General features: G+C 41.0%; 1 protein-coding gene across 1 annotated transcript in view; it reads left to right on the top strand.

The window, feature by feature from the left end:
* Positions 1–24,741, top strand: part of RELN (reelin) — a gene marked incomplete at its 5' end in the record, with an annotated part of 296,306 nt that overhangs the window by 70,689 nt on the left and 200,876 nt on the right. The window contains one exon of the mRNA XM_082479306.1: positions 9,889–10,024. Within this exon, the coding sequence (XP_082335432.1) occupies positions 9,889–10,024 (136 nt within the window). The remainder of the gene's footprint in view (positions 1–9,888; positions 10,025–24,741) is intronic.

The raw sequence follows: 24,741 nt of genomic DNA, 5'->3' as shown, positions 1-24,741 counted from the left end.
ACAGCTCACCCAAACGTGGGCATCACTGAGGCTGCTGTAAGCCGAGCCATTGGGCAGGAGGGGATTAGGATACCTGGAGCACCTCCAGGACTGCTCCTCTGGATAGAAACTGTCTCCTCTCTCCACTCCTGTGGAGATGTTGCAGTCGTCACTGTTGAGGGACGCACCGTGGTTTCTGTACACAATACGTGTTTTCAGGTTGGCTTTCAGGTCATCTGAGATAAGGAGTTGGGGAACAGGGCAGAATAACTTGCATAACAACATCACTCCAAAATGAGAAGAGATGTCTGTAAATGATAAATACTCCATCTGGAAAAAGATTTCCGTGGAAGTCCCTCCGGTTTCATTATATAGTTATCCTTATTGATTGGTTTGACTGACTTAATTTGCTTTGGAGGAAACTATCAAGTTTAAAACGTCAGAGTTCACCGATAATGTCAATAACAGAGATATAAAGTGTAATTAGGGACAGTGCAAGTGCAAAGAAGATACCACGCGCTGAGCGCGTCCTTCGGTGACTGAGACAGTGACGGCAATGTGGGCAAATGCAAAATATGGCTGCGGGCGAAGGATCAAAATAGAGGAAATGCGTTACAAGGCAGACTGCTGCCAGAAACCATTAAGTTCATTTAAAATAAATTAAAGAGAGATTTAGGGTTTTGTAGGTGAAGCCTTGAAGCCATTATCCCAATTAGTCATACTAGGCTATAGAAGAGCGAAGAGGCTATCAGGACGTGTCACCAGCACCAGTCTAGCCAAAGACGAGGTGGTGTCAGTATGCAAACCACTCAGCCCAGCACAGATAGAGTCTGGGGTCAAGATTAGTTAAAAAAATTGTTTTGGAAGCAACTGCCTTGGAAAGCATGCATTATAGATCCAATCAGGATGTATGTGTGCTACAGATGAGCGCTGGGCAGTTACATTTTTACTGGGCTGCGTAGTTGTTTTCTAGTTCCTGCACAGCAATGTTTCATGTGATGTTCCTTGCACCGGTAGGTTCATGGCTCTGTTTAAGTGAGCAGATCAGTGTGGTTTGTCAGTTAACGCTGCTGGTTTGCAGCTTCACCTCTATCAAAGCAAATTCAGGGCGATTCCAGGGGCTCCAGGGCTGCCTTGGTGAATTGCCACTGCCGTAAGGAGAAGGATGGGGTTACTGCTGGCCCTGAGGATGAGCCCGGTGGGAGCAGATGTCTGGCGTGATAACAGGATGGTCCTTTGTCACATTTGTCACTGCCACAAAACCTACCAAGCGGTGTGTCTGATGTTTGGCTCCTGGGACATATATTAAGGTTTGTGAAGTGGAAAGTGGAAAGATTCAGAACAATGCGATAGTTTGGGGAAGTTGCACAAGAGTTGCTCATACAGATGAGATTCACAAGCCAAATACAATAACAGTTTAAAAAAAAAAAAAAAAGTAAGTGAATGCAAACCAGGGGCAGCTGCTTTTCTGCAAGAGAGTAAACTGGGATACATTGCTAAAACAGACCCACAAAAAGCTAGTACGGAATTAAGGTATCAGCTTAACAGCTTTCTAAAAAGAAAAATATAAAAGTTGCTATAATAAAACATGCTGGGACTGTTAGGAAAACATTTAAAATAGATTTTGGCTCAAGCCCTTGAAAAGAGATTTTTTTCTTCTTCTTCTTCTATATTTCAGCAACGCACTAGCTTGTTAGCATTTTCTATTTATGTTACTGCTGGTCCCTGTTTACTGTTACTAAATCTACTTGCCTTGGAGCACTTAGTACTGGGTTGCTCTCTATGGAGCACTTAGACTTCAGCTGTAAATTGTCCTCTCATCCTTCCTGACAATGGCCACCCTAAAACCACCACCACGCTGCAGACCAGGGTCTCGCCTCCCCACCCCCCGGACTCACACAGCCATAGCGCACGTTACACAAGGGGCTCATTCAGTGTCTTGGGGAATTATGCAAATGAAAGGGGATATTCTCCTCCCCGTGCACCACAATTTCCATATGTGTAACTCCCGTTAGGTTTAATGAGACCGGCACTCATAAATCCCTGAGATGAAATTATACCCCTAAGTGGGTTCTAACAAAAGGCTGCTCAAAAGTTTTGATTAACAATCCCTTAAAAATAGAACCTTAAAAGAGAGATTAAGCAAAAAAAAAATATCGTCTCTTTCAGAGCGAATTTTTGTAAATCTGTACATTAGGGGATCAAACCCTGAAAATGTGTGTTGCTAGTGAAGTGCTCGCTTCAGTGAGTATTCAAAAAATCTGAACACTGTTCTTGTTAGCACCTCAAGGCCCTAATCTGATCTGCTTCATACCTGGATCCCAAATTACGAACGTGTTTCAAATGTGAACTTGCAATAAATTGATGTTTTCACAACTATAAAGGAAAAACATTTAAATTTCATATACGTAGCAAAAGGTTATAAGCCCCATACTTCTTGTCCCAAGCCTGAGTCGCTTCAGCACAGCGGTACCCCCCCAGAATCAGATTGCTGTATTCAGGCTCTGGTTGACTCCTGAACACGAAAGGAGTTATGGATTTTAGTGACAGACTTTATGAAGTTGTTATACGCTTATCTTTTTCTACTGTTCTTATTAGACTGTGGATGGTATTCAGCATATGCTGAAAGGATCTATTATTTAATAATGAAGCAGTAATAATAATAGTGAAATAACAACATGACTTCAAGAAAGATAACGGTAATATATTGCTGGGCAGAAGAATGTATGTCGCAGTTGCTGTTTTTTTCTTTCTTCAGACTATTTAATAATTTATCAAACCATCCTGACCCTTAATTGATCACAGGGGCCACCAAGTGCTTTAGCAGTCTGTTACATTCTATCAAACGAGATGTGTTTTTCCTGTGAAGCAGAATGAATTCATCCCCCCAAAATCAATCAGCAACAGCAGATTTTAGCTAGGTGGGTGCAGTTCACTTAGGGCCAGATTCTGCACCTTTTACTCACTTTGAAAGGGACTTGCATGGGTAATTCACTCGCCTTTAACTAGGTGCTTGCTTGAGTACAGACTGCTTGAGCTCATACTTGTACATTTGTATTCATATTTTAGAAACAATAGTTGCCAGCTCCAGATATTTCTTTACTCCTAATAGTTCTTTTTGATGCAGATTACTAATGTTTTTTCTTAAACATAAAAAACCTGATTTTCTTCGTACCACTAGTTCCCCACAGAATTTTAAGACATTTTAGAGTTGTGAAAGGGGTTCATAACAGTTTAAGAATGTTGCTCAAATCTTCTTCCAGCAACTAAAAATAAACCATTACTTCACTTGCTATAGCATTCAAGCAAAACACGTATTTCATTTTCACGTGAGTTTACAGGTAAGGATCAAAAAGGTCCTTTAAACATTCAAGCAGACCCAGGACAAAAGGAGGTACCTATCTCTGAAAATGTGATCTGAAAGCTGCAGCTCCACCAGCTGTAAAATGCACTTAGTGTCTGCGTACATTTAGTGAATATATTTTATCCTAAAAATTTCCTTAGGGCCTGCACTTGGATTTCTGTGAGTTCAGGTCTTGCCAGCTAACTGCCCAAAAGCGACACAATCTCTGTTGCTCCCTGAATGATGTGAAGAGGCACGTGGCTGTCCCGTCCAGGAGGACTCTGGTTCTATGGTGGTCCTGGAGACCTGTCCTACAGGGCTGGGTCCTTCCTTCCTGAGGACTTCACTAAAAAGCCATGCTCCTTGTCTCTAGCCACCAACTTGTCCCAGCACTCTGGCATCTGAGTAGTGCGGTCTTGCACGTAACAGGAGAGTGGGGTGACCTCTATATACAATTAATCTTCAACTTCATAGAAAGTATGTACTTTTGGGAAGAAGAGGCTATGAGCATAAGTTCTCTGCCAAAGTGTTTGCGTTAAATGATAGATTATTATAAGAAATGCGGCTGCCAGCATCTCTCCATTTTGGGGAAAAAAAAAAAAAAAAGGCAGCAATTGTCCTATATACCCTCTCAGAACAGGTCCCTGGTACTGCATGGGAGAAGCAAGCTGCAGGCTCTGGTTTGGCCACTTTAGCATGGGATTCAGCACGGGAGGTATATTGGGGTACAGTCCTGTTTGCATCACTCCCTGCTTTGTAACACTAGGCAGAACCCTGCTCAGATTGTGGGTTTATGGATCACCTTTTGAGATGCAAGAGCTGGGGTGGAGAACGTAGGTCCCCAGCTCTGTTTCCTACGGGAAAAGGCTGCTCCTACAACTAGGTACTTCATTTTTACATAATGCAAAATCTAATTTGAAGGTGTCTGTTTCTGACTTAAATTCATTATCTACTAATCAGGAATGATTACTTTCCAAAAGATCCCAGAGTGATTTGGCACTTACAGCTTTATTTTCTTGGTATTTCATCAATATTTTATGTTTGGCATTTTGCTGTCGCTGTTATGCATAACTTCGAAAATGGAAGCATGTAGCAGATAATCAGTTTAGAGGCAGCAAAATCAAAATGTAGTCATTCATTTCACACCTGTATTTAACATTAACCCTCTCCTTTACTGTCATACTCAATTCATATAATAGATAGGAAAAGGTAGACTACCTACCGTCTGGTTCAGTGCTGGGAAGTCTATCGACACTTAGCCTTGATGAAGGATTTGCCAAGGACCTTGACATGCAGATGAGTTACTTGTATAAATTTCTGGTTTAGGAAACTGTTTTCTAAGGAGGATGTGTAAGGAGGACACGTAATATCTGGGTCCAGTCCTGTTCAATATATTCATCAATTACATGGATGAGGGATAGAGTGTACCATCAGCAAGTTTGCTGATGACACTAAACTGGGAAGAGTGGCTGACACGCCAGAAGGCTGTGTGGCTTTACAGCGTGACCTGGGCAGGCTGGAGAGTTGGGCAGGGAGAAACCTTATGAAATTCATCAAAGGCAAGTGTAGGGTACTGCACCTGGGGAGGAATAACCCCATGAACCAGTACAGGTTGGGGGCTGACCTCCTGGCGAGCGGCTCTGTGGAAAGGGACCTGGGAGTCCTGGTGGACAACAGGATGACCATGAGCCAGCAATGTGCCCTGGTGGCCAAGAAGGCCAATGGCATCCTGGGGTGCATCAAGAAGAGTGTGGCCAGCAGGTCGAGGGAGGTCATCCTCTCCCTCTACTCTGCCCTGGTGAGGCCACATCTGGAGTACTGTGTCCAGTTCTGAGCTCCCCAGTTCAAGAAGGACAGGGACCTGCTGGAGAGGGTCCAGCAAAGGGCTACAAAGATCATTAGGGGATTAGAACATCTCTCTTATGAGGAGAGGCTGAGGGACTTGGGTCTTTTTAGTCTAGAGAAAAGAAGATTGAGGGGGGATCTTGCTAATGCTTTACAAATACTTAAAGAGAGGGTGCCAGGGGGATGGGAACACACCACTTTTTTCAGCGGTGCCCACTGACAGGACAAGAGGTAACAGGCACAAACTTGAACATAGGAAGTTCCACCTAAACATGAGTAGGAACTTCTTTACTTTGAGGGTGGCACAGCACTGGCACAGGCTGCCCAGAGAGGTGGTGGAGTCTCCTACACCGGAGACGTTCAAAACTCGCCTGGATGCCGTCCTGTGCAACTTGCTGTAAGTGACCCTGCTCTGGCGGGTGGGTTGGACTAGATGATCTCCAGAGGTCCCTTCCAACCCTGACCATTCTGTGATTCTGTAATAAGGAACATTACATAGTTACCACGTGTAAGTCAGGACTGTTACAGATCCACACTTCTCAAGCTTAGAAAGTAGGAAAGAATGTGAATCTTACTGCCCATTTGGGAATGCTACATCCCCCCCTTTTGGGAAAGCTACACACCACGGTGAAAGTCCTAAGGAGTTCAGGACCTGCACTTGGGGTTGGCCGTTTACAGACCACCTAAAACAGCATCTTCATATCTTGTTCACTTTCCTGTATGCCACCTTATAAAAGAGGGAAACTATTTCCCCCCATTAGCTCCTACATCCTTACTGGTGTATCTGATTATCAAAAAAATAATTTTCCACATGTAAAGATTGAAGCTGTGTATTTGTCATCTGACTACCTATGATTTTCCGTTCAATAATTTTTCTCTATCCCCGGATTTCTTGTATTTAATCTATCTCTTGAAACTTCTTCACATAGAAGTTCTTTGATTCAGTGACCGTAGATACTGCATTGAAGAGGGCTAAGCACATTTTTAAAAGTTTACACATAAAAGCAGCTGTTGAGTTAAATCTTGTGAGGGACTGAGCCTGACTAGTTCCTCTCCTAGCGGTGCTGCTGGCAGGTACAAAGCAGGTCTGGGATTTGAATGATTATATTAAGACTCCTAAAGCCTCAGAAATTTTAGGGGAAGGAGAATCTAGAAAATGCAGATGTCTGAAACACATCAGTATGATGAGAGCACACCGTGAAAAACAAGGGGAAAGGAGTTCAGAGAGATGCTAACGGCATCTTTGCACGTAGCACGTTTTAAAGCCGTGGATGCGCAGCTGTCACAAACCTTTGAACATTTCGGTATTAAGTAAGTGACATGGAAGCACTTGATTATTTGCAAAAGCATTTATAGAGCTTTATATAAACAGACCTTAAAATTTTACCTTAGGATTGATACTTTTTTTAAATACTAGGCTTGAATGTATATAATTGCACTGATCAATAGGACATGCCAGGGGATGCCTGTGGAACAACGCTGACCTGAGCCAAACACCTTAAAAGAAGGCATGCTCTTTGGCTTTGAAGCTGTCTGAGGTACATACAGGACACGATTTTGTTCTGAAAGCTGCTATATAATCAGGGTTGTCTTGTATTAATTTTATTTTCTGCAGCAGAATGCTGTTTCCCGTTTATCCTTGCATTTGTTATGGGGAAAGCAGCAGGTCAGAGAGGGGATGGAGGAGAAGGGAGGAGTTGCTTTCCACAGCAGGGGACTGCAAAATGACTGGAAGCAAGAGGGGGCAATACCATTCTTTATCCTTAGTTTAGTGAGTTCCCAGTATCAATTGCATTGCTCCATCTTTTGGCATTTTTATGGTTTTTATGTTCATCTTTTCAGTATGAAACTTTGAGCTTTAAGCATCAAAAAGGTTTTTTAATATCACTCTGTCGCTCACTGAAACTTCAGTACTTAATTTTTGTGAAATGTTCTGAAGACTGAACTCCAAACTGGATTTTATATACCCAGTAAAGGTCCAGCAGATGAGGAGAGGTTGTTCTTATTTTGCAAATTGCCACAATAAATTATTAGTAAACTATAAAGATAAAATGGTGATGAAATGATAAAATTGGAATTTTGAATATTCTCTGTGCAATTCATTGACTTTTTTCTTCAAGAAATTGAATGAGTTGTTTTTTCATTGTTTAGAATTTATTCTAGTCACTGCAAAGTTGTTCTTTTTTTAAACTGTAAATCAAAGGAAAAAGAAATTCTCCACAGATGTTGTATGTGTTTGATGTGTTAGACACATTTTTGCAGTCTACTGCCTGAAACCTAGGGAATTCATTAACTCACAAGTTGCTGCCAAGGAGGGAAGCGGTCACATTTCCCAAGCTGGTGTGCCTGTCCCCCACTGGGGGATGTGGTTAGGGCAGTCTTTGTCCTCCCTTGTATTTGGCTGGCTCTGGAGAAAGGGGGATTTCTTCAAACTGAAGGGCTGTTCCTGTTTCTCCCCTGACAGCGACTGTTATTTAATTAACCTGCTAAAGCCCGTAGCTGGCTCTGTTTCCCATTGTGCTGCCAGAGATGATGATAGGTGAGAGCTGGTGTTCCGCATCCATCCCAGAGACCCCATCCCACACCACTGAAGTCACTGGCTTTAGCACAAATTTCAAAGAGGGAGGGACAAGCCCCACAACTTTGGAAAAGAAGCAGAGTTATCATGTTTCACCCTCAGCAAATCAAAGCACTTGCCTAAATACCACTTGCCATGCAAGGGAACTCTGTGGGCATATTTTTGGACACATCTGTCTTGGCAGAGCAGCTCTGGATAGACTTCAGCAGTGAGACCAGGGCAGCGAGCCTGGGCACCAGTCAAGTGGGCCTCTTTGAGGATGTTGATACCACCCCTCCCAATTAACGAAGAAAGGCGAAAAATAGACTTAAAATGACAGTACAACATGGCATGAGATTGCCAAATCTCATCTGCATCTACTGTCTTGCAATAAACAAGAGTCAGTAAAATACCATCTCCCTCGATTTCTCGACTGCTGCTTTCCAGAAAAGAGGCTCCAGGGCAGCCTGAACCTTCTCTGTGGCCATCCTGACCCAACGGGCTTTAGCATCGCTTAGGGATTTGAACTGACGGGTGTAACTGCGTGAATGATGGAAGACCTCGTGTATGCTTCAGTGGGGAACTAATTGAAAAAACCTGAGTAAGAAGGTTGTGGTCGTTTGTAAAAGATACAGGCATCACTGCATCACCCACTGCCTCCTGTCATTCCTGGGACAGATTACTTAGCCTCACTGTGGCTTCATTTCTCCGCCGAAAAAAATTGAAGCTGGTTTAGAATTTAATAGCCCTCGGGATAAATAACATAACATAACCCTGAGCTATAGTCTGTGATTCTCACCAGTACCTGAGCGGGACTTCAGATGTTGCTTTTGATCTATAAAATTCTAAATGGAGACAGCCCCCGTCCCTGCTCCGTGCCGCTGGAATGGCAGTCCCTGGAGAGGCACCAGGTGGAGCATTAGGAAGGATTCGTCCCCCTCCTTGTTGGAAAATCTCTCCCTTGCAAACTCCTTCCACCTCTGGATCTGTGTGGGGTTAAGAGAAATTGCTGGGTTCACATTACAGAAGAATTGCTGTCAAAAACAGTTGTAGAGGATTCTGAGAGGCAGAGATGGGTTTTATTTCTCTGTTGGTGTTTGACTTGCAACAAGTAAATGTCAGAAATACCAGCCACCATAAACTTTCTGAGATACAATCACCTAACAGTGACCTCAGTGAGCAGAGAGGTACCTGCTACCACTGGCTTTTCCTTCGGATCCTTTAGCAGTGTTTCAGCCCGTGTCACTATCTTCTGAACTGAAGGTTCAGTATTTGAAGTAACCTGGAACAAGGCATTTCCTTCTGATAAGTGCATTCATGAGAATAGTTTCAACAGTTACTGTTTAATGTACTAGGATTAAAGGTGTAGTAATCCACTCAAGTAGGATTGCCTCACTTTAAGCCAAAGGGTGTTAAACAAACAAAGAAGTTTGCGTTACTTTATAGGAAACTACAGAGGGGCTCTGAGAGGGAGAAGGTTGCTGTCTGATAACGTTTTTTGTTAAAAAATACAGTTCTTTTGTCTAATGATGAACTGCAGTGAATTCCAGAGGGAGGCATTAATAGATGACATTTACATTCATCCATGTATTAGAGGCTGATTAAAAAAACAAAAATCAAAGGAATGTATACTAGTAAAACTGCTGAAGGTTGCTGCTTTTATTTCAGATCAGAAGAGTTCATGAATCCAAAGCTCATCTGCTTTTTTCCAAATAGATGCGCCTGTCTACTAAAAGATAACGCCTTTCTCTAAAAGCTTCATTTTGCTTATTAAAACATAGCATTTTTTCCTTCAGGTTTTATTTTCTTTTAGACCTGTAATGGGGGTTAACCAGGTAATGAAATAACAGTGATTCAAAGCAGCTGTGATCCAGCTCCTCCTTTAAAAATGCAAATAACTCCTCTGGTAGGGGTCTCATGAGGAACAACAGTAGTAAGTACACGGAGCCTTGTAGTAAATACAGAGTCAGCCCTGGCTCAAGCAAAGGCCGGCTCCGATGTTTTCATTGGCATTAATTCTAATTACTCAGTGGCATACTCTTGATTTTTTTTCACTCCGTGTTGCCATGATGACACAGGGCAGATGTATTTCTCGGTCTGTTAGCACCTTGCAATGAGCCATTACCATGTGTTACTGTTTATCTCCCCTGTGCCTTTCTCCTAGGAATAATGTCTGACCACCAGTTTGGAAACCAGTTCATGTGCAGCGTGGTCGCGTCACACGTGAGCCATCTCCCAACTACAAACCTCAGTTTTGTTTGGATCGCTCCACCTGCGGGGACGGGCTGCGTCAACTTCATGTACGTATTCATCCAATGCCAATGAAAAGATAATCACTTTGGAGATAATGAAATGATCTAACCTGCTTGCTCTAGGACCTTATGTCTGGACCAAGGAGTCAGTCCTGCGAAGTGTAGACTTTAATAAGGAGAAAGAATACCGAGTTCTTCCTGGCTGAAAGGTTTCTGCGCATATTACGACTTTATATTTGAAAGCAAGTAGGAAGGAGATGGTGTTTTGTAATGGAGCATGCCATGAGAGAAATAATGTACAAGTGCATCAAGCCTAGCATCTCGGTAGAAATTGATTCCTCCTAGTTACTAATCATATCATTGATCCTTTAAGTATGTAATTGCATTGAGCTCGTTTTTTATCTGTTGCTTTTAGTAAGAATTAAAACATCACACACGTATCATTCAGATTGTAAGCATCAACATAAAATGCAAGTATTCAAGAGCAGTTGTGCTGAACTTAAGTTATTTACTGTTCCTAATAATAAACACTTCTAACTTCTGCTTAATTCAACTAGTTTGCAACCTGGAAAAAACCAAGAGGTTATTCTTACAGGGTTTTTTTGGCAATTTGTTTTAAAGACCTAAGCCATCATTTGATGATTTAGTACTATATAAAGTGCCAACAAAATACACAGGTTAACGTGAATTATTAGAATATATATTACTATATTTTACCTTAAAGTAATTTCTAATAATTTGTCCCAAAATTTTGGTAGATCAGATTTGAGAGAGAAAATACACCTAGAGTAGAGTTTAAAGTAGAAAATATTTCAAGTTTGACCCATTCATAGAAAAAAAGTCAGACTGCTCCCTAGTTAGGTAAATGAACAGCGGCAGCATTTCACTGTGTGAGACCTTTTCCATGTTGTTGTGACTGTCCTGTTTGTCAAAACAAATCACAGAATCACAGAATTTTCAGAGTTGGAAGGGACCTCTAGAGATCATGTAGCCCAACTCCCCTGCTAAAGCAGGATTGCCCAGAGCACATTACTCAGGACTGCATCCAGGCGGGTCTTGAACATTTCCAGAGAAGGGGACTCCACAGCCTCCCTGGGCAGCCTGTGCCAGTGCTCTGTCACCCTCACCGTAAAGAAGTTTTTCCGTGTATTTGAACGGAACTTCCTGTGTTCTAACTTGTTCCCATTGCCCCTCGTCCTGTCACTTGGAACCATTGACAAGAGCCTGGCTCCATCCTCCTTCAGCCCACCCTTGAGATACTTGTACGCCATAATAAGGTCTCCCCTCAGCCTTCTCTTCTCCAGGCTAAAGAGTCCCAGCTCTCTCAGCCTTTCCTCATAAGGCAGATGCTCCAAGCCCTTAATCATCTTAGTTGCCCTTCGCTGGACTCGCTCCAGCAGTTCCCTGTCCCTCTTGAACTGGGGAGCCCAAAACTGGACACAGTATTCCAGTTGTGGCCTCACCAGGGCAGAGTAGAGGGGGAGAATGACCTCCCTCGACCTACTGGCCGCAAATCATGCTCTGAGTATTTTTCCCCTTCTGTTTATACTGGGACGCTGCAGGTAAGTGCCCCCCATAATCGAGTCGGTTTACTTTCTAACATGTCGTAAAAAGTGAGTGACTTCCTTGAGAACATAAGTTGCTGATGGTGAACACAGTACCTGTTGATTGATTGATCTGTGGCTTTGATATTTCCCTTTTCCTACATAATGCACTTTTTTTTTGCCTATACTGTTACAGTATGTTATTTATTAACTGCAGTGACAATGTCAAGACATTTTTCTTTCTAGGTCTCTTCTTCTTCTAACCATCTAACAGTAAATTGGGGAAACAATGAGTTTTGATGAGTGGTACATGCTCAGAAGTTAGTTATTTGTTTCTCATTAACTTCAACAGTGTACCAGAGAAGCTGTTTACAGTATTTAAGATTCCCATTCGCTATTTGACAAAAGCCAAATTTGATTAAATATTTGAGGAAATACTGTCACTGTTTTACTTAAATTCTGGGCCAGAAAACTTAGCCTCATGAAATAGATTGCCTTAAGGTATATACAACTATCAACCATGGTTTTTTCTGTGGAAAATCTGTGAATTTTAACCAACCCTTTAATTCCTCTCTAAAAATAGTTTCCTTTGTTGATCACGTTGTAGCAACAAAATTTTGTTCTTTGAGCTGCCTGAGAAAAACGAGATACGAGATGTGCATCTTCTCTGCATACTCTTACTCCCTTTCTTTCTCAGATTTTTGTTTTTCCTGGTATTCAAAAATTAATTGTTGGTCCTAGCTTGCACAGTGACTGTGAATGTATTTATTTATACGAGATGTGGCCCTCCATTGCAAGTTTTGAGGTCAGTTTGTAAACAGTTACTCATTTTCCTGTGACTGATTTTCTTTTTGTCCATCATTTTGTGTTGGGCTTTTTGTTCATATTTGTCATTGTTGAAGTAGAGCTGACAAATAGCTCTATAGAAATAGAAATACTACTATGACTGCTGATTCCCATTGAAGAGAAATCCCACTTTCTTGCCTCTTTTGTTGTTTCCTCTGCCTACTAAATCACAAGTTGCAGTACACAAAGCTATTTTCTTGGTGCAGTGTTGGTCTGCCTGCCTTACCCAGTTCTCTGACTTCAGGATTTCCAGGGAGCTGGCTCTACCTTGTTCATCTCCATTTACTCCTCTACAGCAAATAATTAACTTAAACAAGATTTTTTTAGCACCTGAGACTATCTAACGGTCTAGTTTAAATTGAATATAAATTAAATTAATTTAATTTAATATAAATGAAAAGTATTTACAGAAGACACCTGAATTTATGGACTCTGACAACAGTGCAATATAGGTAACAGCTTCCTACGCTGTTTGTTGCAAATATGTCTGTGATTCAGATCAGCTCATTAGTCTTTGACCTCTCTGGGGATGGATAATAAGGTTATTAATTAGCCCTAGCTTTGGTGTATGATATTTGCAGTGTTGATACCTCTCCCTGGACAATTCTTGGGAGGAACTGGACAAAGGTCACCGGGCAAATCTCCCACAGGCCAGGGGACATTTAGTATTTTTTCACCATAGATACCTCTAGACGAGTTGAGGAAATGAAAGCTAAAATGCATCATTTATTGCAGAATAGTTTCCTTAGCAGTAACTTAGGACTGTTTTAAACAGGTGTTGAGCACCAGGGCCTCCTAAGCAAATTGCCAGGCTTTGTAAATGCTCTTTGCCACCCAAAAATAGTAGGTACTCCTTTACCATTAGCAAGTCATTTGTTTGATTGTGTGCGAATTTGTAGAACATTGTCTTCATAACCCTTCAGCAAGGTTTCCCTGTTTGTAATTTCTGCTCTGAGCTGATGCTAACCTAGTTAAAGCTCAGCCTGTCGGGTGTGGGGGGGATAATAATGGCTGTTAAGCAGGGTGGCACACTGGGTTACATCGCAGGTTGTTAAGTCTGTTGTTTTGTACACGGCTTAACTTACTGGTTTGTAAAAGTGATAAAGCTGACCTAAATTGCAAAAGCATATTGTCTTTTGACCGTCAGCATGGTTTATTGCAGAAGTTCCAGCTACTCTATTAAATAGAAGAGGTCGCTATATAATTTACTGTGGAAAATAAGTATTTGCCTTATATAGCCATTTTTGCTGGTCATTGAACAGGTGTTGTATAATCATGACTGTCTCTATATATGTATTCGCTATAACCTCTGTCAATAGTGGATTGGGCTCCTGTAGTGCTGTCTGCCTGAGTCTGGGCAGTGTCTAATAACCCATGTAAGAGATGTGACCCGTTACAACTAATCTTAAAATTCTGTACTTTGAAAAGTGTTCGAAAGGCCCAATTGTATATTATTTGGCATCCAATTAGCACAGCTGATGGTGCAAATGGCTGCACGGGAACAGGAATAGCTGTGGTGGTGTCCCCCTACGAAGACAGAGGGAAGAGAGCTGTGATTGCCGAGGCAGGGCACTGGCACATCGCTTCTCCTGAAGCAGGAGCAACTGGTTCTCAGCACAGCTCCTGGAAAAGGTTTGGGACTGAATGCTGAGGCAGACAGCTGAACTGTTGAAAGAAACCCGGAAGAAACTTTCAGGAAAGGAGATGTGTTTTTCTCTGAGAGTATGCCTTTCCCATAATGACCGAGTGATACAACTCCTTTCTGGGAAAATTTGAAGTACCCTGTTCCAGAACTGCTCTTTTTGTGCCCACGTGTTTAAGCCTGTTTCTAGGAACTGGCAACCGTGTTAATGTATGAACTTGAAATATCGTGCTGTACAAACACTAGAGAACATAAAGGCTGTGATTGAGAGCCTTGTTTACCTATTTAAAGCATTTATAGAAAACCTATGATAATAATTACGGAAATATTGAATAAACATCCAAGAAGATTACATGGTTTGCTATATTAGTCCTCTAGCCAGGGTAGGAAAGGGCTATATTGTCTGAAGGAACCACATTCCCCTGGTAAACCGCTTAGATAAACTGTTATTTAAAATACTGGTTACTGTTGTGGTTTTTCTTTTTTTATTTGTTTGAAAGAAATACAGAGGATTATCTTCAAGATTAAGTACACAATTATGTTTCCTCTGTACACAATGATAATACACACAAATATTAAAACTGGAAAGTAAACAGAAAATAGCAAATATCAGAACTAAGGTCCCTTAGGTCCCTTGTATTTATAAATAGTCACTCAACGCTTAATTATATGGTCATTCAAGTTTTTTTACCTCATGTTCTTATGATGAAACAAAACTGAACAGTGAAATATATCGTTTGTGTTATGATTTGCAATCTGTGCAGTCGGTTGAAGAGTGTGTCGTAACGCATGTGGAAACCTTAATGTGTAGACAGGCTTGGCTTTGGGGTTCCGTGAAGCACCAGCTCCCTGCTTCAGTTAAGTGCTGCCCTTGTCTTACTACTCTTCATTGCCAGGTAAGGGTGAAGCAGGATATTTCTTACCACTCTTTTTGATATTGGTATGGACTCGGTTTCAGACAAGGGTTGTACAGGCACCAAATAAGATAGAGTCCCTGTTTACAATCAGGATAGTTCTGACATTAGCCCAGTGTTGCAGTCATTTTCTTTTTCCATATTGCTTATAACTTACGCCTTGTGGAAAAAAAATAAATCATCAGTAATTGTTCCTTGTTGGTGTGTCAGTTTAGTGGAACTATGAAGAAAAATTACCCCTTTGCTTAGTTTTCCACTTCCCTGGGTAGAGGCATTGTTGTACCGTCAATCAGCATTATGTGTAACGTTCTGAAAATCACGAGCCAATATTTGATTCAGATCTTGGCTCTGTTCTCATGTCCCATTTTGATGTGGTGCCCAGATTACCTCCTTCATCTTCTGTGTTTGTTAATTTTCCAGTGAAATGCAAACACTGTGCATGGAATCATTGTGGCTTCTCTAAGTATGACCCCGAGCAGCATATCCTCAACTGACTGTGCAGAATTAGATTTAGCTTGTCTATTAGTTTTGTCTATTTTGTGTCGTGGTAAAGCAAACAGAGATGACCAATGAGGAATTCTGGGTGTTTTCAGAAACTTTGTTAGCAGAAGATGGTAGCACAAAGTGTACTGTGATGGGGGAATTTTCATAAGTGTTCAGGGCAAAGAAAGAAAACCACAAGGAAGAATGGAAGCTGGTTGCACCTTATTTTCCACTCCTCAAAGGGATTTTAAGTTGGTTTCAACTGGAGGTAGGATATACAGATATCTCCAGGTAGGTATTTATGTGTGAGCTATTTGGCTCGAACTCCCTTGAGAGTTAATGGGGGTGCAAACTGGTTCCATAGACATCCAGGGCCTGACATTCAGCTCTACATCTAGAGAGAGGTACCTGCAGGTCTAAAAGGACTCTGTAGCTCTACCAATTTCCTTAGGACGTTCCAAATGATTTTAGATATATTTAGGCAGCTGAATAAAGCCCTAGGTCTCCACTGACCAAATTGGATCACTAGCTACCTAGTTCCCGTGTAGACCTTTATATAGGCACCTATTTTAAGCTTTTTTGAATCTGTCTGAATCCCACCCGGACAGACTCAGCTGCCTAAATATAAGCACTTTGTGCCAAATCATCAAAATTAATTTTTCATCCCCACCACCCTCAACAGTCAGTAGCTTTGTCTGTGTCAAGAATTTCCAATGAGCGGGCTGCTCGACAGTTGAAGGGTATGAATAAAACAGACAACTTTGTACAGTTCATAAAATCTTGCAATTTTTTTCCTTTTTCCTTGGAGGTAAAGCCTGTTGTCTAATATTCTCTTAGATATCTGATACTCCTACTAAAAGCCCGCTTTAATGAGAAGAATGTTCAGTTTTTAACATTTTGTCCAAGTTTGCAGACAACTGGCCATTTGCTATTTTAGGCTCCTCATGCTGTGTAGGCACAAAAAAAGCAGAACCAACAAAGCCAGGAAGAATGGGTATGTGAACATTTATTAAAAATAAAAGCACATGACAATTCTATTGATAAGTTAGTTGGACTTATTTCAAAAGATGAGCAAAAAGCATAAAATGCTACTTTCATTAACATTGTGTAATGCCAGAATAGAAACTGCAAGATGATACAATATTAGGATGGTTTCTTTTCTTCGTATGATACAAATTTAATATATCACGTACTTGTAATGTCTGATAGCAGAAGGCAGCTCAATTTAGCCTTTGGCTACTCTGTTAAGATTTTGGCATGTTTCCATATAGGACTCTGGCACCTCCTGCACGAAATAAAATGTAATTCAGTCATTTTCTACTGGTATTATCTAAATAATAAAACAATCACAGTGAGAATTACTTCCCTTCTTACAAATGTTCATTTGGCAATTCTAGGAGCAGAGATTAGGTTTTACTTTCATCCCATTCTGAACAAAGTACCATTATTTTTGTGCATGAGGCCATCAATTTACAATCTGCAGTACAGTTATCAGTAGTTGTGTTTAAAATTCTCTCTTGAACTTTGTTTTTCTCCCTCTGAAATTTAACCTCAGGGTTATTTTTCAGAGCATATTTTAGCTTGTCAACAACATAAATCTTTGTTTCATTCAAAGAGGTGCTTTGTCTTCCCCTTTTTCCAAGATGACTTAATTTTGAAAACATGACTAGACTATAAAATATATTACACACGCTCCAACAGTTTGCTTCCACTAGGAGGATTTCCTGCGTAACAGAGGAATTGAATGAAATATCTTTTGGCTTCTAATAATTGATCGATAGCTAACCTTTCAAAATGACAACCTAGAAGAAGTATGCTTAATGAAATAGGCACGAAACTGTTTTTGTGAATCCTTTTGGAAATGTTGGTTATATGAAGAGTAAGCAATAAAATACATGGAACCATTCTGTAGGGGTAAATAGACAGTGCATAGGAACAGGAGTACAGGCAAAGGCAGAGGACAATTGTAAGATGTTTTAGGAAGCTAAATTTCAGTCCTGCAGACAAGCCCGTACAACTGGACGCTGTGCCGGCATGGAATCCCTTTGTAGCTCTGGAATGTCCCCCTGGTTGACAGAGAGAATCTGATCATTTCAATGCCGTCCCTCAAGTGGATAATACAACAAGTGCCCAGTGCATGAATGAGTTTGAGATAAGTGTATTGTCTGTATGTTTCTTTGGGAAGCACTTGTCTGCTTGCAAGGGACTATTACTAAATAACTTCGTGAAGAGCTCAATGCTGCAGGATGCTGAGCGCTGGCCTCGACCCAGCAGAGCAATCATGCGTGTCCATGCTGTCATCACAGGCACAGACAACACTTTTTGTATTTTTTAAAATTCATGCCTTCAGATCACTTGTTTGAAATTTTCCTTTGTTTGTGCACACAGCCGAGGCCATATATGGATGCTCTGTCCACATTCTCAGTTCACACAAGTTAACTTACTTTTCTCGCCTTGTTTGTTTGGATGAATTTTAATACTAAAAAGTATTATGTAGACATGCAGTAATATTTAGCAAGACTTCATGTATATGTGTAAAACGCGAAATGTGAAAATCCAATAAGACAAAAAAAAAAAATCTCCCTTTTTCTATACTGTGATGGTCTCCTTACACCTAGCTCTAGCAAAAGGTTAAAAACAGAAAAGAAACAAACCTTATACTTGGAGTTATAAACATTAGATCAGCTTTTGCTGCCACGTGCTGGGAAAAATTGGATTTGAGTATTCAGAATGAGCATGCCCTCAAACAAGCTGACAGTGAACTCTAAAATGTCTCTTATAATTATTGTTTAAACTATACTTAACAATAGAGTGTACCCCTCCCTTCTCAGTTTGAGAAACTCAGATCTATTATTAATATTTAGACAATTCTTATCTGTGGATATAGAATATAATTCAATCTGTTTATAATTATAAAATATTATAATAGTATTACATATAAACCACCACAGAATAAATAACAAAATATAATAATCCTTCTATAACCTCATACAAGTGTCATCAGAATGAAATTGCACTAGGAAAATATTTGGTAGCATCTGTCTTTATCTGATTGTTTTACAATATTGGCAAATGACCGTTAATGCTTTTTATATCATTCAGAATACAAACATTGCTTATATGCAGTGATCTGTATATGATCATATTGTGGTCTGTATATGTTCATGAACTCTGTCCTCCACAGCCAAAGACCCCTGAGGTCAGGAGAGCTCCACAGCTTGCAGAGGTTTCTAACACAATCATTATTTGGCAGGTGAAAGAGAAAATATATAGAGGTAAACAAAATAGTAATAGTTGCTTTGCTTTGTTTTTCTTCCATGCTTGACATTAGAGAGGTTTAAACCAGAATTGTTTAATAGCTCTCTCCCTTTTTATCCGCTGTCTTGCACTATTTGTCCTCTGGAAAAATGGAAGTCATTCCTGAATGTGAGACTTATTCCTGAATCCAGCATGGTGCATCTGTCTTGTCTCCTTTTCTCTTATGGCCTGGAATATACCCTTTTTGAAAAACCCCTGGATAAGTGGCAGTATCATCAGATGCAGACAGCCACGTCCTGGTGAGCGCCCTCCCTCCTCTACCATGGCAGTGTGCTCCTGTCGGGCAGTGGCCCACACGGGGGCCATCAGTGTGATGAGAGAGCCATGAGATTTTAAGGGGTGTCTATTGCTGGCCTGTACAACAGTGTGTTGGGAACTCCTGCCCAGTATGGAAGTAAAAAATGTAATCTGAAATAGAGATGAACCTCGTTAACTTTCAGAATTAATAAACGGTGCATCCATTTCCCAAATCATCATATCTGCCTTAATAGCCCTGTTAAAAGGCCAGGGTGGCTGCACTGAAATGTTACATCACTTGAGTCTTACTGGGTGTGATTACTCAGACTGTGGCTATGACATACTGGTGGCCCTGTGAGCCGTTCGAGGCAGAGACAGTACCACAGCAGGTAATTTTGGTCCAGGCAACTTTCCCACATTGGCCACTGGGAACTACCCAGCACCTCAGTCATGGGAGCAAAAGTCTCAGACGGGTATCAGGATGGCACCTGCTTTCATAATGATGACATAGTGCTGTTGTAATGGTGGATGCCATAATGACATCATAATGATGGGGTCATAGCATAGCATCTCTCAGAGAAAGTTCCATTCCATTCCGTTGTGATACATAAGACTTATCATCTAGGAGAAGGCTTGGAGATCCTACACTAATTCAAATAATAATAGATTTTATTTTAGGAACAGATTATTGAAGTATTTCACATGCCATTTTCTGGCTCTTGTTGCTGATTAATGGCTATTTTCATAAATTATTTTACAGATACAACACCACTGTAACATTATGAAATAGGGTTTTCCTAACGTGGCATTGTTTTCCTTATCACTCTTGAGTGGCTTTGATCTTTTAGTTCTTATTAGAAAAGTAACAAATATAACATTTTCTCTTACAGCCTTTTAAATATCCCTCTTAGCTCAACGTAAACTGTTTAGCCCAAGTTGTAATGTACACTTACTTGAGACATTTTCTGTGAAAAATGCATTTTTTAGGTCTTAAACAGTAAGCAGCTCTCCAGAAATCTCTGTGATTTCCCAACCAAGTAGGCAAAGGTTTAAAATAACAGGTTTGAAGAAATGAATAATGTAAGGAAGTCAATCTCTTTGTCTTTTTAATTTTTTTTTCAGTACCTCACTAGTTTGAGGTCAAATTTTGCAGACATACGACACATCAGTTGCACTCAGGAACCAAAAACATGCTCCGTAAACTCACTCAGCTCCTATCAGCATTAGTGTTTATGCAGAGGATTATAACCGATACGAACAAATTACTTTGCAGAACCTACTTATACATTCAAAGAGTGATGTCCTAAACATCCTAAAATACAAAAGATAAACAGTAGAAACGCTTCCAATCAATATCACAGACTGTTTTGCAAAGCAGTGAAGATGTTAGGGCCGTAATTTGGACGATGGTTTTAACAAGCAAATAGAGAGAGAATATGTATGGTGAGTTAAGCTGCATAAAGCCTTTCTTCCAAATCCAGATGTAGGCATTAACTCGCATATTTGAGATGGCACGCTTATTTGCTAAGTGCAAAGATGGTTAGAAAAAGGCTTTCCTGACTGAGGATAAAAGCTGGAGTACTCTTTAATTTTGGTTACTGCCAAGCTTATTTCAACAGCCACAATAGTTATTTGGCTCCATACCAAAAAGTGGCAATACAGTACTTACATGTCTATGGATCAAAATTAGATGAAAAATTGCTGTTTCTCATCTCCAAAGCCATTTGCCACACATTTTATAGGCCTCAAGATGCCTTTTGTAATATGTGATAACAGAGCCAACTGAAGCATCTGCCTGGGAAGAGATTACTTTAATTATGGACTCAATGTCCTATTTTCTGCAAGTGTTCCCCAGAGAATTTCTTACTGCTGGATGAGAGGTGTTATGATGCACATTAAAACCTACAAGGCAAACAAAAGAGGTTGTAAAAGTGAGACAAGGACACCCATAAAGTCTCCAGTCTTAAAAAAATAACCCTCAGTTTCGTGATGATAACTTTTTAATTAATCTAACACCTGTTAAGATAAATTTACAATAATGTAGAGAAAGAATGAATGTTAAAAAACTTATCCTTTTTTCCCAATCCTATTATGTTGTAAATTGATTGATCTATAAGTCTTTAAAATATTCATGTTTTCCTTTTAATTTTTTTCAACATAGTAGTAGTTACTAATGATGTAATGAAAAATGCAGCAAAGAGGTTTCTTGTTAGCTTCTATTTTTATAACATGCAAAGTTTGTCATTAAGAATTCATTTGCCTTCCGCTGTAGTATCATTGATCACAATTAACTCACTTGATATTAAAGTGGATGTGCTGTATGCTCCTATAGAAATTCTGTGTAAATCATCATTCATTTAGCATAGTTTAATGGCTACTTAAAATATTTGTCATTCTCTCTTTATCAATTAGAAGAAAGCCTGGAGATCTTCATTAGCAGCTGTTGCAATGATGAGCTAAAAGTTTTTCTTTACACAAAATATGATGGAAGAGCTGCAAAGATGGCTTGAAGATGCTGTGACAGCATGTGAGGTACTGGGAAACTTCCCTGAAATTTGTAAGATTGCCAAAATTTAAAGAGAGAATGACATCTCCAGAAGATACTGAAGTTTGAAAAATATAAAACTATTTGAAGCGCATTTAAATCGGATGGCTGTATCCGACAGCAGTACTGCCTCTTTGGTCCTGTACAATTATTAGAAAGGTTTATTCTCTTAAAATAGTAGAGTGAAAGCAATGCTCATCCTCTACAATTAACATCAACTAACATGAGGAATTTTTCAGTTTTCTAATTTTACAGTAATTGTCTTTACTGAAGCAAAACCAAATCTGAAAAAAGATGTTACATTGCCAGTACTTCCCTGTCTGAGTGAAGTAGTGTGGAGACTTCATAGCTTAGCAAACGGAAGAATTTAGCTAGCCATGCAGCTTCCAGCCCCAGGAGGAGCTCCTTTCCCGGGGGGACTGAGCTTGTCAGGAAGGGGTCACACGTGTCTCCTCCTCACGGTTTCCAGCGCCATTTCAGGTGTCTGGGGAATACCTGCCCCAAACTTGGTCTCTGCTGTCACGTAGCCTAAGTTTGTCACCTCGGTGGCAGCATGACGTGCTGGTGAGTGTGGCTCAGGGATACCTGATCTGCATCTGCGGGATTGAATTTTGGTAGGGAGGTGGCAGCACCTCTTCTGTCTGGGCTGTGGGTATGCTCCTTAACTCTGTAAGCTCGAGGTAGTGGATGGAGAAAGCTGAAATACTGAAGGTGGATTTTTGTGGAGCCGTCCTGGGATAGGAGGAGCTGGAGCTCAGCTCTCTGCTGCGTACCATATGATGTGACATCCTGAAGTCTGTGGGCTGGAACCAGATGCCTGTGCAGAGGCACATGGACTCCAGCCCCATGGGAGAATTAAGGATTAAAACTCAGCTCCCTTTTCTATCTGCTGGGCTTTTCTGTGTTGATTTTTTTTTTTTCTGACTCCTTCCTCTGGCTGTGAGAAGCTGCGCAGTGCCAGGGTTAATGGGAGGCTTTAGCTTGTAACTGAGTGGGAAAAGCCCTACTCTCTGAAGGGACGTCCTTGGACCAAGGTGGGAACTGAGTCAATATTGACCGTTTCCAAGGTCACTGCTTTGCCTTTTGGTCTGTTACTGAAAAGATGGAGGAAAGGGTCACTGACATCCATGGTTTACTGAAGTGACCGGGGCCACTTTACTTGCAGCTGGATTCAGGATGTTGTTGAGAGGTAGATGTGCAGGAGAATGGCTGGTCAGACACTGGGGTCCCTTCTGGGAGTTTGGGAGAGACCCTCTGCCTTCATCAGGCTGTGGAAACTGCATGTGCCTGAGTCCATAAGCCTGGGAAACTTTTGGTGAGGCACCCTGGTGCACCTGGAGCTGGGGTCCCTGGGCTGCTCTCCCAGGCTCGTGTGCCCTACATACCACCAGATCCCCTTATGGCACTCAAGTCATGCTGAAAGTCATGCAAAATTTCAACTGCGATGTCTGCAAGGGCAAACGTTTCAGCTGTGAGACTTTTCCTTGCCAGCAGCCATGAAATCTGTTTGGGTATTTTCCTGCTTGCCAAGGAGAGCTGACCTTTCCTTTGGGTGAAGTGCCCTGCTTTGGAACTACGGTCCCTTCGCTCCAGGAGCTGGCACTGCTTTGTGAGTCACCGATGGTTTTAGCCAGAGCTTTGTGTTTTAAATAGCATGGGCAATTAGGTCATCGTTCCAATTATCTATGTTCAAATTACTGTCTTTTTTGTTTTAAGGAGTCTATTTTGGAGTGACGTCCACACAACAAAGGTTCCGAGAGGCTGGACCTCTGTTGTTACTTAACATGATGAAAACATCATTACTTCAGAGAATGGTGGTGTGTCTCCCAGTGGCTTTGAGCAAGGGGTTTCTTACTCTGTGGAGCCTTTAACTGTTTAGGGGGCTTTTTTTTTTTTTTTTTTTCTCCTGGTTGTTCGCAGCAATCGAGAGTCCCAGAGCAAAGTGAGTAAAGGGATGGAAAAGCCAGGTCTGCTTCTGACTTGCTCTTTGCGCTGTCAGCTAATGTTGCTGGCTGTAGCTCACGACCCTGTCCTGCTAGCTTAGCCTGGCTGCGGCAGTCACCACTGGGAGGTCTCTGCCCCTCTGGACAGGAGGCAACAACTGCGCTGTGGTGGCTCCTGTATCCTCCATTAGTAGAGATCTGCAGCTTGAATTGCCGGGGGAAGGGAGGAAACGGTGTCCCAATCCCCTCTCCTCCCTTGCAAAGCCACGTGAAGTGTCCCTTGACTGGGAACCACTGGTTTAGCGCTCTAAGCAGTTGTCTGTGCTGACGGATGAGGAACATCGACTTGATTTCTTACGGGGGGAGAGCAAGTCGATCTGCAGTCAATGATGACAGTGTCTTTAGTCTGAAGTACATTGAGGATACATTTCATTTTTCCTAGCCCAGGCAAGGATTTCGGTACCTTTTGCTAGGGAATACAAAATGTGTTCTCACAAATATTTTTCTCTGTTTGGCATTTTCATTAACATATCATTTTCTCCTCTTTTCCCTACCCCACCCCCAAATAATGCACAGAACATCCTTGTCAGCATTTTCTCCTTCTCATGAGGCTCATTTGTAGATTTCCCGTGACAGCAAAATACCTGGCAATAGTGAAAAATTTCACAATCCGGGCAGGGCACTGTGGTCAATCTAAGTCATGCTTCAGAAAAGTGCAAATTTTTTAATGTCAGCTTTCAAAAAAATATTAAAATAAAAAAAATATTAAAATAAAAAATTATTCCTCATGTGTCTATTAGTACATTTATTTGTGCCTTTAAAGAGATGATCACTGTGGTATTGAAACCAAATTTAAATCTAACTCTGCAGTGCCATATGGCACAACCTGTAGACACTAAGACTCTGGGACTTCATGCATTAGATTGCCAGACTGATGTGGTGGATAAGTAGATTCTCATAAAAGTCATTAGTTTCAGTGCATATAGATTGCACTTGGCCATTTTTGTTGTTAATCTTCTAAGGGTTGATCTTTTAATGCTTTGCTGTAATGCAAAAACAAAGTGTCTCAGGAGGACACTTTATGGTTACAAATTGTTAGTATGTGTTAGCTGAATGAAATAAAAATAACAATCTTACTCTCGCTAGTATTTAGGATGCCAGGAATGTTTTCTTATATTTGCAAGGCTGTTTCCATGGTTGAGTTCTAACCCACCAGGGATCTAACTAGTAGCTAGGATGACTGTTTGTGACTATGTTCATAGCACTGGAATACTTTTTGCTACAAGTCCCTGT

The sequence above is a fragment of the Vanellus vanellus genome (assembly GCF_965231255.1).
Source record: "Vanellus vanellus genome assembly, chromosome: 1".
NCBI lineage: Eukaryota > Metazoa > Chordata > Aves > Charadriiformes > Charadriidae > Vanellus > Vanellus vanellus.
Note: the sequence above shows the minus strand (reverse complement) of the source record. Positions and strands in the feature narration are given on the sequence as shown.